General features: G+C 48.0%; 1 protein-coding gene and 1 non-coding gene across 2 annotated transcripts in view; one reads left to right on the top strand and one right to left on the bottom strand.

The window, feature by feature from the left end:
• LOC126427952 (protogenin A-like) overlaps nt 1-16,510 on the bottom strand; it is a 438,352-nt gene that overhangs the window by 332,271 nt on the left and 89,571 nt on the right. The window contains exon 3 of the mRNA XM_050089841.1: nt 11,535-11,628. Coding sequence (XP_049945798.1) covers nt 11,535-11,628 — 94 coding nt within the window. The remainder of the gene's footprint in view (nt 1-11,534; nt 11,629-16,510) is intronic.
• Nucleotides 7,779-7,853, top strand: Trnar-gcg (transfer RNA arginine (anticodon GCG)). The gene has a single exon. It is a non-coding gene; the product is annotated as a tRNA-Arg (tRNA).

The following is a 16,510-nucleotide window of genomic DNA, read 5'->3' as shown; positions in this document are numbered from 1 at the left end:
TGTCAAAAAGCTGACAATTCGTAGTAACTGACGGAAAGTGATCGAGTAAAACAGAAGTAATATCTGGCGTTCCGCAAAGAAGTGTTACAGACCCGCTGCTGTTCCTAATTTACATAAACGATTTAGGAGACAATCTGAGCAGCCCTCTTTGATTTTTTGCAGAGATGCCGTCATTTGCCGTCCTGATGATCGAAACCAATTGCAAAACGATTCAGACAAGATAACTTTACGGTGCGAAAAGTGGCATCAGACTCTAAATAATGAAAAGTGTTACGTCATCCACAGGAGTGCTAAAAGTAGTCCCCTCAATTTTGTTTACACGATAAATCAAACAAATCTAAAGGCTACAAATTCAACTAAATACTGACGGAATGATTTAAATTTGTACGATCATATAGACAATGTGGTGGGGAAAGCAAACCAAAGACTGGTTTATTGACAAAACATTTAGAAGATGCAACAGGTCTACACGACGCTTGCTCGCCCTCTTCCCGAATACTGCAGTGCGGTGTGTGATGTGCACGAGGCGGGATTGACGGAGGACGTCGAGAAAGTTCTAAGAATCGAAACTTGTTTTGCAGTATCGCGCAATAGGGGAAATAGTTGCACGGATATGATACACGAATTGGAGTGACAATCATTAAAACAAAGGCGTTTCACGTCGCGGCAGCGTCTTCTCGCGAAATCTCAATAATCATCAACTTTTTCCTCCGATTGCGAAAATATTCTGTTGGCGTCGACGTTCATAAGGAGAAATTATCGTCATGATAAAATAATCAAAGCTCGCACCGAAAAATGTAAGTGCTCCTTTTTTCCCGCGCGCCGTTCCAGAATGAAACGCTACAGACCATCCTTTTATATAATTGCTACACCACGAAGATGACGTGCTACAGACGCGAAATTTAACCGACAGGAAGAAGATGCTGTGATATGCAAATTATTAGCTTTTCATTTTCAGGGCATTCACACAAGGTTGGCGCCGGTGGTGACACCTACAACGTCCTGACATAACGAAAGTTTCCAACCGATTTCTCATACACAAACAGCAATTGACCGGCGTTGCCAGGTGAAACGTTGTTGTGATGCCTCGTGTAAGGAGGAGAAATGCATACCATCACGTTTCCGACTTTGATAATAGTCGGATTGTAGCCTATCGCGATTGCGGTTTATCGTATCGCGACATTGCTGCTCGAGTTGGTCGAGACCCAATGACTGTTACCAGAATATGGAATAGGTGGGTTCAGGAGGGTAATACGGAACGCCGTGCTGGATCCCAACGGCCTCGTATCACTAACAGTCGAGATGACAGGCATCTTATCCGCATGGCTGTAACGGATCGTGCAGCCACGACTCGATCCCTGAGTCAACAGATGAGGACGTTTGCAAGACAGCAACCATCTGCACGAACAGTTCGACGACGTTTCCAGCAGCATTGACTATCAGCTCGGAGACCACGGTTGCGGTTACCCTTGACGCTGCATCACAGACAGGAGCCCCTGCGATGGTGTACTCAACGACGGATCTGGGTGCACGAATGGCAAAACGTCGTTTTTTTGGATGAAACCAAGTTCTGTTTACAGCATCACGATGGCGACATCGCGATGAACGCACATTGGAAGCGTGTATTCGTCATCGCCATACTGGCGTATCACCCGTCGTGATGGTATGGGGTGCCATTGGTTAAACGTCTCGGTCACCTCTTGTTCGCATTGACGGCACTTTGAACAGTGGACGTTATATTTCAGATGTGTTACGACCCGTGGCTCTACCCTTTATTAGATCCACTCGAAATCCTACATTTCAGCAGGATAATGCACGACCGCATGTTGCAGGTCCTGTACGGGCCTTTCTGGATACAGAAAATGTTCGACTGCTGCCCTGGCCGGCACATTCTCCAGATCTCTCACCAACTGAAAACGTGTGGTCAATGGTGGCCGAGCAACTGGCTCGTCACAATACGCCAGTCACCACTCTTGATGAACTGTGGTATCGTGTTGAAGCTGCATGGGCAGCTGTACGTGTACACGCCATCCAATCTCTGTTTGACTCAATGCCCAGGCGTATCAAGGTTGTTATTACGGCCAGAGGTGGTTGTTCTGGGTACTGATTTCTCAGGATCTATGCACCCAAATTGCTTGAAAATGTAATCACATGTCAGTTCTAGTATAATATATTTGTCCAATGAATACCCGTTTATCATCTGCATTTCTTCTTGGTGTAGCGATTTTAATGGCCTGTAGCGCATTACTCGCTGGGAGTGAAAAAGTCTCACGTGTGGACGCAGCTTAGCCCCCGGGGCGGTCACATGCACACTGACGTCTAGACTTCACTTCCTTTTTCCGAAAATAAGGAGCAGCCTCAATCTTTATTTTTTTTTCTACTGAACTGCTCTCTAGGTTGCTTCGGCAGCGTACAATAAACTGCAGGCAGAAAGGGAGACCCTTCCTTCGCACATTACCTGCTGAACCGTACAGGTATCCCATCCATCACCTCAGTTGAGGCGAGCGACCGTATAGGCTACGTTGACCTATCCACTGATATTTACTCTTGATGAAGACTTGACTACGTAGTTTCTCGCGCCGACATTCTTTGATAAATGTTCAACTCTTTTTTCTGGCGCGGTACATTTCAAGCTTTTGATAAGTTCCTCTGTTGACGTCGTCAGGAATTACGAGGGTAATCCCAAAACTAAGGTCTCCCAATTTTTTGTAAGTACACAGACCTGTTTATTTCTACATCAGTTTAAAGCTTGAACATTTAGGTATCTTTCGACATAACCACCATTTCTGTCGATGCATTTATGTAGACGCTGTGGCAGTTGTTCTATGCCCATGTCATACCGGCTCGCCGCCATGCTGTTCAGAAAGTTATGAACCTCTTCTTTCACCTCGTCGTCAGAGCTGAATCGCTTTCCGGCCAAATGTTCTTTTAACCTAGGGAACAAGTGATAGTCACTGGGCACCAAGTCAGGACTATAGGGTGGGTGGGTTATTATGTTCCACTGAAACCGGTGCAGGAGAGCAACGGTTTGCCGAGCGATGTGTGGGCGCGCGTTGTCATGGAGAATGTGTACGCCCTTGCTCAACATTCCTCTTCTCCACTTCTGAATTGCCCGTCTGAATTTTTTCAGAGTAACAGTACCTGTCAGCGTTAATTGTGGGCATTGTGGGCATAAAGTCGACCAACAATACCACCTTTCCGATTCCAAAAAACGGTTGTCATGACTTCACCGGCAGACTGTGTTTGTTTGAATTTCCGCGGCTTTGGCGAAGAAAGATGCCGCCACTGCCGTGTTTGGTGCTTGGTCTCAGGTGTAAAGTGGTATGCCTAGGTTTCGTCATCCGTGACAATTGAGACCAGAAAGTTGTCCTGTTCGACTAAGGCGGTGAAGAAATGCGCCGGAAGCTTGAACTCGTTGCCGCATGTGGTCCTCAGTCAGCATGCGTGGCACCCATCTTGCGCACACCTTCCCGTAGTTCAATGTTCCCGTTAAAGTTCTGTGAACGGTGCTTCGGGAAACCTCACGAACCAACGTGCAGAGATCATCCAGGGTGACCCGCCGATCTTCACGCATGACCCGCCGATCTTCACGCATGCTTTGCTCAATCTTCAACACTGTCTCCTCAGAAATTGTCGCAGCTTGTGATCCCGCTCCTTTGTTCGTCCTGAATTTCGGTCCGACCATTTGCAAACTCTCTACACCACTTACGAACATCTTTGACATCCATGCACGACTCGTCATACACTTACGTCAATTGGCGATGGATTTCAATCGCCGCAGTGCCCTTTGCGTTCTGAAACCGAATAACTGCGCGCAATTCGCACTCGGCGGTAACATCCAACTGGAGATCCATTCTCAACGGCTGCCAAGCGAAGACAGCGCCTAAGCGTGGCGTGCGCATGTTTACACACAGCGCATGAACTCTTCATAACAGTGTGACCAACTGCCACACAAACAGAGTTCTGTACTTACAAAAAAAATAGGAGACCTTACTTTTGGGAATACCCTCGTACAAGGGGCGTTCAAGAAGCAATGCAACACTTTTTTTTCTGAAAGCAAGTTGGTCTTTTTCCAGGATTCCAATAGCACAGACATCCAGCTGCGCAGGGAGGTGATTGCGATCCGCCGATCACCTCGCACGTTCCGACATTGCCATTGTGACAGCTGTGTGCGGCCGGCCGGCAAGCGGGAGATCGGACAAGTTTGCGCGACCTTGTTGCGTTGATGACGAATGCCTCGCACGACGACTCACCGCGCTTTTGTTTACTGCCAGGTCTCAGAAGACATTCTGCAAGCGCCTATGAATATCTCTGAAGCTCTGGTCTTCCGCCAAAGGCACCTACCGCACCTCCTTTACAGACGCCATTTTGAAGGCTACGTAGAATTTCATGAAACTGCTACGAGCTGAAATGGGAATATTCCATATGTCCCTCAACACATTTTGCATCTTTTCAACCTAAACTGGACAAGTAAAAGTGTTCAAATGGTTGAAATGTGTGTGTGAAATCTTATGCGACTTAACTGCTAAGGTCATCAGTCCCTAAGCTTACACACTACTTATCCTAAATTATCCTAAGGACAAACGCACACACACACACACACACACACACACACACACACACACACACATGCCCGAGGGGGGACTCGAACCTCCACCGGGACCAGCCGCACAGTCCGTGACTGCAGCGCCTTTGACAGCTCGGCTAATCCCGCGCGGCGTGACTAAGCTAACTCTCAAGATTAAAAGAAAACAATATACTCGTATTTCTCGTAATGGCATTTGTATGACACTCGAAACACATTCACAATGACATTGAAAATTTTTTATTAGGGTTGCCTCATCACAATGTTTTGGAGGAAATGATTGCGTGAGAAAAGTTATTTCCATATGCCAGTTTATTTGGTCTCAATCACTGTGATTTAAATGGAGGTTCTACTGATTCACAATTACTTTCGTCAAAAACGTAGACAGCAATATGCTACCCATTTCTAGGTTTCTCTGGATCATCAACAAGATAATATTCAAATGAGTGCAAACTGCATCTGTGTAGAAGACATCTGAATGCTCCCTGGAAGAGCGCAGATTGACATGAAAATCACATTCTGAAGTTTAGGCAACTCACAAAATGTACATACACTGGAAACCATCGTCTCTAGATCCCAGTATGATAAATAAATAACGATAAAACGCAGTCACCAGTTGCGAAACAGAGTCGCAAATTGTGAGCTATGCGATTCGAAGAAAAATGCAAACGCTAAACGTGACACTTACTATAAAAAGCGTGACACGTACTCGAGAACCGCAAAGTTGCGCCAGACTCCGGCCATGCACCAAACAGTAACTCTCCATTGAACGAGACATGTGCAGCCACCTTGCGTTTACCTAAAAATAAACACCTGCCCACTCCAAGCGAACCCCGTCTAGGCTTTGTCCCTCACACTTCTCAGACTTACGGAGGGGGCGAAAGTCCAAGGTTTTCCATAGTGACAACTGAAAATCTCCCTCTGTCTTCCTGTGTACACGGAAAGCCACCACAATTTTCTCATCCAGCATTTGTTTTATTCGCTGTCAACGAACTGAAGTTAGCAGAATGCCGGCCCTCGCTGCATAAAAGCAACTCGTTTCACAAGCTGTTGATGGGAATCTAGTGGTAGCCCTGGCTTCCTGCTTCCGTCTTCTGCAGCAAATGGTTGGGTTGGTTGGTTTGGGGAAGGAGACCAGACAGCGTGGTCATCGGTCTCATCGGAATAGGGAAGGATGGGGAAGGAAGTCGGCCGTGCCCTTTCAGAGGAACCATCCCGGCATTTGCCTGGAGTGATTTAGGGAAATCACGGAAAACCTAAATCAGGATGGCCGGACGCGGGATTGAACCGTCGTCCTTCCGAATGCGAGTCCAGTGTCTAACCACTGCGCCACCTCGCTCGGTGCGGTGCAGCAAATGGCTCTGAGCACTATGGGATATAGCATCTGAGGTCATCAGTCCCCTAGGACCTAAGGACAACACACACATCCATGCCCGAGGCAGGATTCGAACCTGCGACCGTAGCAGTCGCACGGCTCCGGACTGAAGCGCCTAGAACCGGTCGGCCACAGCGGCCGGATCAAGCCACGTCCTCACAGCTTTACTTCAGCCAGTACCACGTCTCCAAATGTTACAGAAGCTCTCCTGCAATCGTAGCAGAACTAGTTCGCAGGAGAGCTGCTGTGAAGTTTGGAAGGTAGGAGACGAGGTGCTGGCGGAGTAAAGCTGTGAGGACGGGACGTGAGTCGTGCTTGGGTGGCTCAGTCTGTAGAGCACTTGCCCGCGAAAGGTCCCGAGTTCGAGTCTCGGTCCGGCACACAGTTTTAATCTGCCAGGAAGTTTGCCTACTACAGTGTTTGACAACTGGTGAGCCGCCAGGTTAACCGAGAGCGCTAATGCGCTGCTTCCTGGACTCGGGTAGGCGCGCCGGCCCCGGATCGAATCCGCTCGGCGGATTACCGACGTCGACCGGTGTGTCGGCCAGCCTGGATGTGGTTTTTAGGCGGTTTTCCACATCCCGCTAGGTGAATACCGGGCTGGTCCCCACGTTCCGCCTCAGTTACACGACTCGCAGACATCTGAGCACGCTCGCACTATTCCATGGATTACACTAGACGCAGACAGCTGGGGTACACTGATTCCATCCCGTGGGGGTATGGGGTGGCGGTAGGAAGGGCATCCGGCCACCCCTTTTAACTAACTTTGCCAAATCCGTTCCTAACAGTGCCGACCCTGCGAAACTGCGGGACAAGGCACCATGTAAGGGGTCCGTAGGCCCTTACTATAAGTTTTGCGACAGCACAGGTCGACAGGACAAACAATCGATAGTGTGCGTCGGGTGGCGAGAGCGAGAGCGAGTGTTGAGTCAGTAGAGTGCGGTACGCGCTGCGGGCCGAGCCGGGTGGAGGTCTGTTGCTGGAATGCAAGACCGTACCGACAAAGGGAGTGGCCATCGCCGAGGTTTAACCCCTTTGTGTTAGAAATATACGGGAAAGTGAAAAAGTATAATTACTAGTGTGATTCAGCGATATTTTTGTGCCGATATTTGCAATTACGCGTCTACCGCGCCGGCATCATTTGGATTGCAGTGTTGGATTGCAGTGTTGGATTGTAGTGTTGGATTACAATGATTGAAATTGCGTGTGACGATAATGAATAACGAAAGGGCCTGTGCTGAGATTAGCCGTTATTAATTCTGTACGACGAAGGCAGTGGCTGTCTCCTCACTTTGTGTTTTTGTGATGAATATAAGTTGTTGATTAATGAAGCTGTGTTGTCGTTCTTCTTGGCACCAGACATTTCCTTATTACAGCATTTGAGAAGGACAAAATGGAATGTAACATCTCCGTAGCAGTCCAATCCGATTGCCAGCCCATTAGGTACGCGGTCACATTAATTATCATCTATTTGGGCTGCTATCAGATCCCGATCGAGCGGGATAAGTCAGTAGATTAAACAGGGAGTGTTACAACCAGTAAACTGAAAGAAAGGATATTGCGGAGACATGGCTTAGCTACAAGCTGGGGGATGTTCCCAGAGTGAGATTTTCACTCTGCAGCGGAGTGTGCACTCATATGAAACTTCCTGGCAGATTAAAACTGTGTGCTGGACCGAGACTCGAACTCGGAACCTTTCGCGGGCAAGTGCTCTACCATCTGAGTTCTGCAAGGTTCGCAGGTGAGCTTCTGTAAAGGTGGGAAGGTAGGAGACGAGATACTGGCAGAAGCGAAGCTGTGAGGACGGGGCTGGAGTCGTGCTTGGGTGGCTCAGTCGGTAGAGCACTTGCCTGCGAAATGCAAAGGTCCCGAGTTCGAGTCTCGGTCCGGCACACAGTTTTAATCTGCCAGTAAGTTTGCCTACTACAGTGTTTGACAACTGGTGCAAGACAACCTGCAGCTGCTACGGAACACCCTAAAGATGATATCAACAGGAAATGCAGGGGGCGGAGCGGGGCGTGTTACCTGCAGCGAAGCCTGAGCTGGAACGCTCTGTACACATTCGACAGTCGATGCAGAACGGCGTTTGACGACGACGGTTGCTTAACCAAATAGTGCGGTATTCCGTGTTGTACTGCAACTTGTCTGCAAGACAGCACTTGAGCGCTTACGATCGTGGACGAGCAACTGGGCGGTTCGAAGCCGGTCAAAGTATCACTGCTGTGGCCGCAGTTATCTGTGTGTCTAACAGTGTCATCTCCCGATTAAAATCGGTCGCCGAAGGTGTAAATGCTATGCGGAAGCATGCGCACTGTCGTAGATGGAGCACCACACCGCAAGAGGATCGATACGCAGCCTTAGTGGCTAAAAGGAACAGACATCTCATTCTTATGCAGATCGCTGCAGACCTTGCAACCGCTACCGGTATACGTGTCTCTGCCAGGATCGCTTGGCGGTCATTAAATCAGGCTGATTTGTATCCTCGGAAGCCTGTTAAATGTATCGCACTTCAACCACACCACCGTTTAGAAAGAGTTAGTTGGTATAGCGAGCATGCTTGTTGGATGATGATAATGGTGATGGAGAGGGTTGTATGGCCGCACGACGGCAAGGTCTTCAGCGCCCGCTCAGTAACTGATTGAGACGGGTGTCAAGAAAATACTCAGAACATTATGATAAAACAGAACGTAAAACACATGTAACAAGGTTGGAAAAATATGTGCCTACCCACACCGCAGCGTGGGACGAAGCATGCCGCCAACAGTAAAACGTGGACAGCCCAGGAAGAAAGCGATAGAGGGAGCTAAAACAATACAGCAGATGGCAGTGGCTGGCTGACCGCAGAGAAAAAAGGGAAGAGCCAGCCACTGTGCAATACACTAAAACCTCCAGCGTAAAACTTTAGGCCAGAGTCCAGACACACCACAAAACCTTAAAACCCTAGACACACACGTCTTATCATTAGCTAAAACACAGGACAGATACCCATCAACTTGTGCTTCTGCCCGTGCATCACGGTATGTAATGCAGTCTGTTAAAATGTGCCGGACAGAGATGTGCACACCACAAGCATCACAAAACGGGGGATCCCCCCGCCGTAATAGGAAGCTATGTGTGAGAGGACAGTGCCCGATCCGAAGACGTGTGAGGACCACCTCTTCCCGCCTGAGCAACCGGCAGGAGGAACGCCACGGCCGAGTTGTTGACTTCACCAACCGCAGTTTATTGGCCGTCACCGCCAGCCATTCTTCCTCCCACAACTCCATGCACTTCTTGTGCAGAGATGACAGACTGCAAGGGAATAGGACCCTGGACCACATCCTGCTCTCTGCAGGCCTCCTTGGCAGCCCGATCGGCCTGTTCATTGCCCCACATTCCTACATGACCAGCCACCCAGCAGATAGACACTGGAGTCAGCAACAGTGCTCCAGAGTGATGTTGGGGTTGGGTTGTGTTGTTTGGGGAAGGAGACCACACAGCGAGGTCATCGGTCTCATCGGATTAGGGAAGGATGGGGAAGGAAGTCGGCCGTGCCCTTTGAAAGGAACCATCCTGGCATTTGCCTGGAGCGATTTAGAGAAATCACGGAAAACCTAAATCAGGATGGCCGGACGCGGGATTGAATCGTCGTCCTCCCGAATGCGAGTCCATTGTCTAACCACAGAGTGATGTTCTCCGATGAAACCCGCTTCACTGTGGCAAGTGATTCTGCCCACCAGTTACTGTGGGAGAAGGGACCAAACTACGAGGTCATCGGTCCCTGGTTCCTAGTAAAACAATGCCACAAGTGCGAGAATAAAACGGACGAAACATATAACACAAAAATGAAAGAAAGGAAAAGCCGCAAGAACGAAAGGAAGGCAACGAACACTAAAAGGAACAAAAGAGGACAAGAAAACAACAGAGAGACGCTAGACACAGAAGAGAGTGAAACATGAAAGCAGATTACAGTGGCTGGCCAACAACGAGTATATAAAGGGAAAGCCAGCTACTCTGCAACACATTAAAACCTCCACCCTAAAAGCACTAGGGTGGAGAACACAGAGGGACAAAGGACATGCGCTAAAACCTACATAGAAGTATAAAACCCACTCTCGCGGATGAAACGTAAAACTAAAGCTGCTGTGGAGGTATCGTCGCCCAACACCGAAGGCAGGGTGCTGGGAAAGTTAAAAATCTGCCGCAGAGCGGCTAAAAGCGGGTAGTCCAGCAAGAGGCGGGCCACCGTCATTTGGGAGCCACAGCGACACAGAGGTGGGTCCTCGCGACGGAGGAGGTAACCATGCGTCAGCCACGTATGGCCAATCCGGAACTGGCAGAGGACAACTGATTCCCTGCGAGAGGCCTGCATGGAAGACTTCCACACATTCATAGACTCCTTAATGACACGCAGTTCGTTGTGTGTGCTGTTATGCCATTCCGTCTCCCAAATCTGGAAAACACTGCGGTGTAAGACAGAACGCAGGTCAGCTTCGGATATGCCAATCTCCAGAAGCGGTTTCCGCGTCGCCTGTTTGGCCAATAATATTTGCTCATCCACTCATTACTCGCGCCAACTAAGGTGACAACACCTGTGAGCAGCTCCTCAATTAATTATCATTTATTCTAGAGAAGCTGCACGGTCATCAATGGTATGTGTTCTTTCGAGAACAGTTACTATCTTCATATATAGTTAAAGGCTACCCGGCCATTGACCTTTGCCTGTGCGAATGCGCACAGGTTGCCCGAACTCTTACGGGAATCTTCACCTTAGTTGGCGTGAGTAATGAGTGGATGGGCAAATATTAGGAATGTTTCCAGAATGAGATTTTCATTCTGCAGCGGAGTGTGCGCTGATATGAAACTTCCCCGCAGATTAAAACTGTTACTGGCAGAAGTAAAGCTGTGAGGACCGGGCATGAGTCGTGCTTCGGTAGCTCAGATGGTAAGAGCACTTGCCCGCGAAAGGCAAAGGTCCCGAGTTCGAGTCTCGGTCGGGCACACAGTTTTAGTCTGCCAGGAAGTTTCACTCCGCTGCAGAGTGAAAATCTCATTCTGGAAACATCCCCTAGGCTGTGGCTAAGCCATGTCTCCGCAATATCCTTTCTTTCAGGAGTGCTAGTTCTGCAAGGTTCGCAGGAGAGCTTCTGTAAAGTTTGGAAGGTAGGAGACGAGATACTGGCAGAAGTAAAGCTGTGAGGACCGGGCGTGAGTCGTGCTTCGGCAGCTCAGATGGTAGAGCACTTGCCCGCGAAAGGCAAAGGTCGCGAGTTCGAGTCTCGGTCGGGCACACAGTTTTAATCTGCCAGGAAGTTTCAAATATTAGGAACATTACGAATGTAGATTGTGGACAGCTGGGAATGTGGATCGCACGGGGAGCGTGCAAGACGTAAGTCCCTGCAGTCGCGCTATTCATCTGTGTCCTCGGTGGTTCAGATGGATAGAGCGTCTGCCATGTAAGCAGGAGATCCAGGGTCGAATCCCCGTCGGGGCACGCATTTTCAGCTGTCCCCACTGAGGTATATCAACGACACCTGCCGGCAGCTGAAGGTTTAAATTAATTATGTCTATGTGCTGCTGTTGCTGCTTACTGACCTGCGAGCTCCAGGGCGATGGCTGGAGACGCCACGAGTCCCTCTGGAGTCCGCAGCATGCAGCGGTACTCCCCCAGGTCTGCCTTGGGCTGCACCTGCGAACAACACACACAGCCATTCAAACAACTGCAAAACAACCGCTTCTCTGGCAGCAAAGGGATGCGGGCAACAGATGCTGGCTTTGCACACCTCCTTGCCGCGATCAGGTGTGTCCTCCTAACGAGATTTAAACGGGTACAAGTCACCAACTAAGCAGCCATAGGAAACGCTTATACACTACTGGCCATTAAAATTGCTACACCAAGAACAAATGCAGATGATAAACGGGTATTCATTGGACAAATGTATTATACTAGAACTGACATATGATTACATTTTCACGCAATTTGGGTGCATACATCCTGAGAAATCACTACCCAGAACAATCATCTCTGTCCGTAATAACAGCCTTGATACGCCTGGGCATTGAGTCAAACAGAGCTTGGATGGCGTATACAGGTACAGCTGCCCATGCAGCTTCAGCACGATACCACAGTTCATCAAGAGTAGTGACTGGCGTATTGTGACGAGCCAGTTGCTCGGCCACCATTGACCAGACGTTTTCAATTGGTGAGAGATCTGGAGAATGTGCTGGCCAGGGCAGCAGTCGAACATTTTCTGTATCCAGAAAGGCCCGTACAGGACCTGCAACATGCGGTCGTGCGTTAAACTGCTGAAATGTAGGGTTTCGCAGGGATCGAATGAAGGGTAGAGCCACTGGTCGTAACACATCTGAAATGTAACGCCCACTGTTCAAAGTGCCGTCAGTGCGAACAAGAGGTGTCCGAGACGTGTAACTAATGGCACCCCATACCATCACGACGGGTGATACGCCAGTATGGCGATGACGAATACACGCTTCCAATGTGCGTTCACCACGATGTCGCCAAACACGGATGCGACCATCATGATGCTGTAAACAGAACCTGGATTCATCCGAAAAGATGACGTTTTGCCATTCGTGCACCCAGGTTCGTCGTCGAGTACACCATCGCAGGCGCTCCTGTCTGTGATGCAGCGTCAAGGGTAACCGCAGCCACGGTCTCCGAGCTTATAATCCATGCTGCTGCTAACGTCGTCGAACTGTTCGTGGAGATGGTTGCTGTCTTGCAAACGTCCCCATCTGTTCACTCAGGGATCGAGACGTGGCTGCACGACCCGTTACAGCCATGCGCATAAGATGCCTGTCATGGTTTCAATCCGACCCTTATCAAAGTCGGAAACGTGATGGTACGCATTTCTCCTCCTTACACGAGGCCTCACAACAACGTTTCACCAGGCAACGCCAGTCAACTGCTGTTTGTGTATGAGAAATCGGTTGGAAACTTTCCTCATGTCAGCACGTTGTAGGTGTCATCACCGGCGCCAACCTTGTGTGAATGCTCTGAAAATCTAATCATTTGCATATCACAGCATCTTCTTCCTGTCGGTTAAATTTCGAGTCTGTGGCACGTCATCTTCGTGGTGTTGTAATTTTAATGGCCAACAGTGTAGATACATACCTGGAGACTCCACATTAAACCCGTCCTCCAACGAGACGCCGTAGCTAACGTCGACGTGGAAGTGGACGGGAACTCCGACCGACCAGCTGGCTAACGTGATTTGCACTCTCAACTTCCTGCAGCACCCGTTGTCGGCTTTACTTGACTCCCAAAATACGAAGTTTGCTCACGAAAATGTACGCGCGTACTATAGCTGCGTCAACTCTAGTCAGCAATTGTCGAAAAAGGGCGGAGAAAATCGTGTAGAAGATTCTGGTCTCGTCGATGGCTACAATAGCCAACTGTTGGTAGAGGAACACTACATAATGATCCACACCTTTCTCAGGTACATACAACTAGAAGTTACTCTTCAACTTAATTGCATTCTCATCCAATTTTCGGTTTTAAATTGAATACAGTTGAGGTATAGTGTCTAATGACAGTTAGTGCATCCATAATATCACCATCCTGGCTGTTGCACAGACTACCAACACTCCAGAATGACCCAGTTCATCACATACATTTCAAGATCGAGATTCGTTTCTTCATTCAAGTGGAAGAAGAGATTTTTCGATTATATAGGTACATAAATTTTACAGAAAGTTTCGAAATAACAACATCTTCCAGTGTGTAACTTTACATACGAGCGTGAGTCAAATAAAAACCTTAAAATTTTAATAAGAAATCGAAATTTCGTGCCGTTATCCTGCAAGTTGGTAAGCGTGCTACAAACAGGGTGCACAATGGCCTGTAGGTGGCATCATAGTGCAGACACATACCGTCGCAGTATCAGCATAAAGATGGCCGCCCCACTTGCGACTTGCACCAGGGGAAAACAGTGTTCTGTTATTCGGTTTTTGCGTAGTGAAGGAGTGAAACCTATTGAAATTCATCGATGAATGAAGGTTCAGTACGGCGATGCATGTTTGTCACTGCAGCAAGTCTACCAATGGAGTAGGAAGTTCTCAAATGGTGTGACTTCAGTGGAAGATGCTCCTCGTCCAAGTCAGTTGTGACTCCACAGAACATTGCAGCAGCTGAAGCCATAGTGAAGGAAAACCGCCGAGTGACACTGAATGGCACTGCAGCATGTTTACAGATTAGTCGTGGGTGAGCACACCACATTGTGCATGATGTGCTCCAGTTTCACAAAGTGTCTGCAAGATGGGTGCCACGGCAGCTGACTCCTGAAATGAAAGAACGACGTGTTGATGCTTGTGAAGAACTACTTCGGCGCTTTGAACGAGAAGGTGATGGCGTCCTTGCAAGAATATTTACTGGGAACGAAACCTGGGTTCACTTCCACCAACCGGAAACGAAGAGAGCGAGCAAGGAATGGCGCCATTCCGCATCACCAAAACCAAAAAAGTTTCGAACAGAACCATCAGCAGGGAAGGTTATGCCGACTCTCTTTTGGGAAGAAAAAGGGGTCATTTTGGAGCACTAAATGACTAGAGGGACCACTGTCACCAGTGCATCATACACAGATCTCCTACAAAATCATCTGCGGCCTGAAATCAAATCAAAGCGACATGGATTGCTGTGAGCAGGTGTCCTTTTGCAACATGACACTGCCCGTACAACAGCTGCAACAATCACAGACTTGCATTTTGAGTGTCTTCCTCATCCACCATACTCACCAGACCTTGCCCCAAGTGATTTCCATATATTTGGACCACTCAAAGACGCGATGGGAGGAAAGAAGTTCCGCTCTGAAGAAGAGGTATGCCACGCGGTGCATGGTGGTTGCGCGGACGACCAAAAGAAGTTTTTACTAATGTAATTTATGCACTTTGTAAGCGCTGGAGGACTTGCATTGGGCGTGGAGGAGATTATGTTGAAAAGTGATACGGCTTTGTACCACTCCTACACAATAAATAATACCGGTATTTAAGGTTTTAATTTGACTCATCCTCGTAAATAGACTGGCACTCACGATTTCTGGCCCCCAGGGAAACATTCCAGTTCATTATCCTTAGGTTAAGGACCTGTCAGCCAAAAGAGGACAATAGGTTTGCCCCCGATGTAGGCAACCCGCAGTGTGGGGTGGTGCCCCCTTGCCCCACTACTGTCTCCTAGATTGGTCATTCTTCTTCCTTGTGATCAGACGACCTTTCGTGGGTTCGCGGGACATTAGTGGGAGAGAGAGTCCTAGCGATGGTGCGACGACGAAGTCAGTGGCGGACGCAGTGCAGTAGTTGTGTTGTGGACGAGCAAGTTGCGTACCGGAATGTTGGACATGAGCATAACCTGCCGGCCGGACGATGCAGTGTCACTGAGGTACTGTGTTGAGCCGATGTTAACGACAGGCCTGGTGTATGTTCATTCATCCACAGTGTTCCGCTTTTGGAGGATAGATTTGCCTTTGGTGGGACTTGAATTACGTACCCCATGGCAGACTAGTTTTGAGGGGGCTTGTTAACGAATAAGAATAAAGTTCTTTGTGCCTTTTGGTATAGGCAGGTCGCGTGTGGATATTCATACCAACAAGTATCCACGAGCTAGCTTCGTGGCCTGTCACTGATTATAGAAGCGCCTATGTTTGTGTGTCTAATACTGCCCTGTTGCAGCTCTGACCTGGGATGTTGTTGTTGTCTCTTTTTATTATTATTTCCTTCACTTTCTCAGACGTTAAGTCCGGTTAAAAATGGAGTGACGCGGACCTTGATCAAGCGTCACTTCCTTTTAACTGTACGGTATGTGTTATATTGCCTTTAGGAACTTTCGGGTAATTGAACATGTATCAATAATTACGGATTTCTGTAGCTGTATATATATGTTTGGATGTAGCTGTATTGCATTGATGTACTGGTGGATATTGTGTGGTATGACTCCTGTAGTTGATAGTATAATTGGTATGATGTCAACTTTATCCTGATGCCACATGTCTTTGACTTCCTCAGCCGGTTGGATGTATTTTTCAATTTTTTCTCCTGTTTTCTTTTGTATATTTGTTGTATTGGGTATAGATATTTCGATTAGTTGTGTTAATTTCTTCTTTTTATTGGTGAGTATGATGTCAGGTTTGTTATGTGGCGTTGTTTTATCTGTTATAATGGTTCTGTTCCAGTATAATTTGTATTCATCATTCTCCAGTACATTTTGGGTTGTATACTTGTATGTAGGAACGTGTTGTTTTAAAAGTTTATGTTGTAAGGCAAGCTGTTGATGTATTATTTTTGCGACATTGTCATGTCTTCTGGGGTATTCTGTATTTGCTGGTATTGTACATCCACTTGTGATGTGATCTACTGTTTCTATTTGTTGTTTACAAAGTCTGCATTTATCCGTTGTGGTATTGGGATCTTTAATAATATGCTTGCTGTAATACCTGGTGTTTATTGTTTGATCCTGTATTGCAATCATGAATCCTCCTGTCTCACTGTATATATTGCCTTTTCTTAGCCATGTGTTGGATGCGTCTTGATCGATGTGTGGCTGTGTTAGATGATACGGG

Source organism: Schistocerca serialis, chromosome 12 (assembly GCF_023864345.2).
Source record: "Schistocerca serialis cubense isolate TAMUIC-IGC-003099 chromosome 12, iqSchSeri2.2, whole genome shotgun sequence".
Classification (NCBI taxonomy): domain Eukaryota; kingdom Metazoa; phylum Arthropoda; class Insecta; order Orthoptera; family Acrididae; genus Schistocerca; species Schistocerca serialis.
Note: the sequence above shows the minus strand (reverse complement) of the source record. Positions and strands in the feature narration are given on the sequence as shown.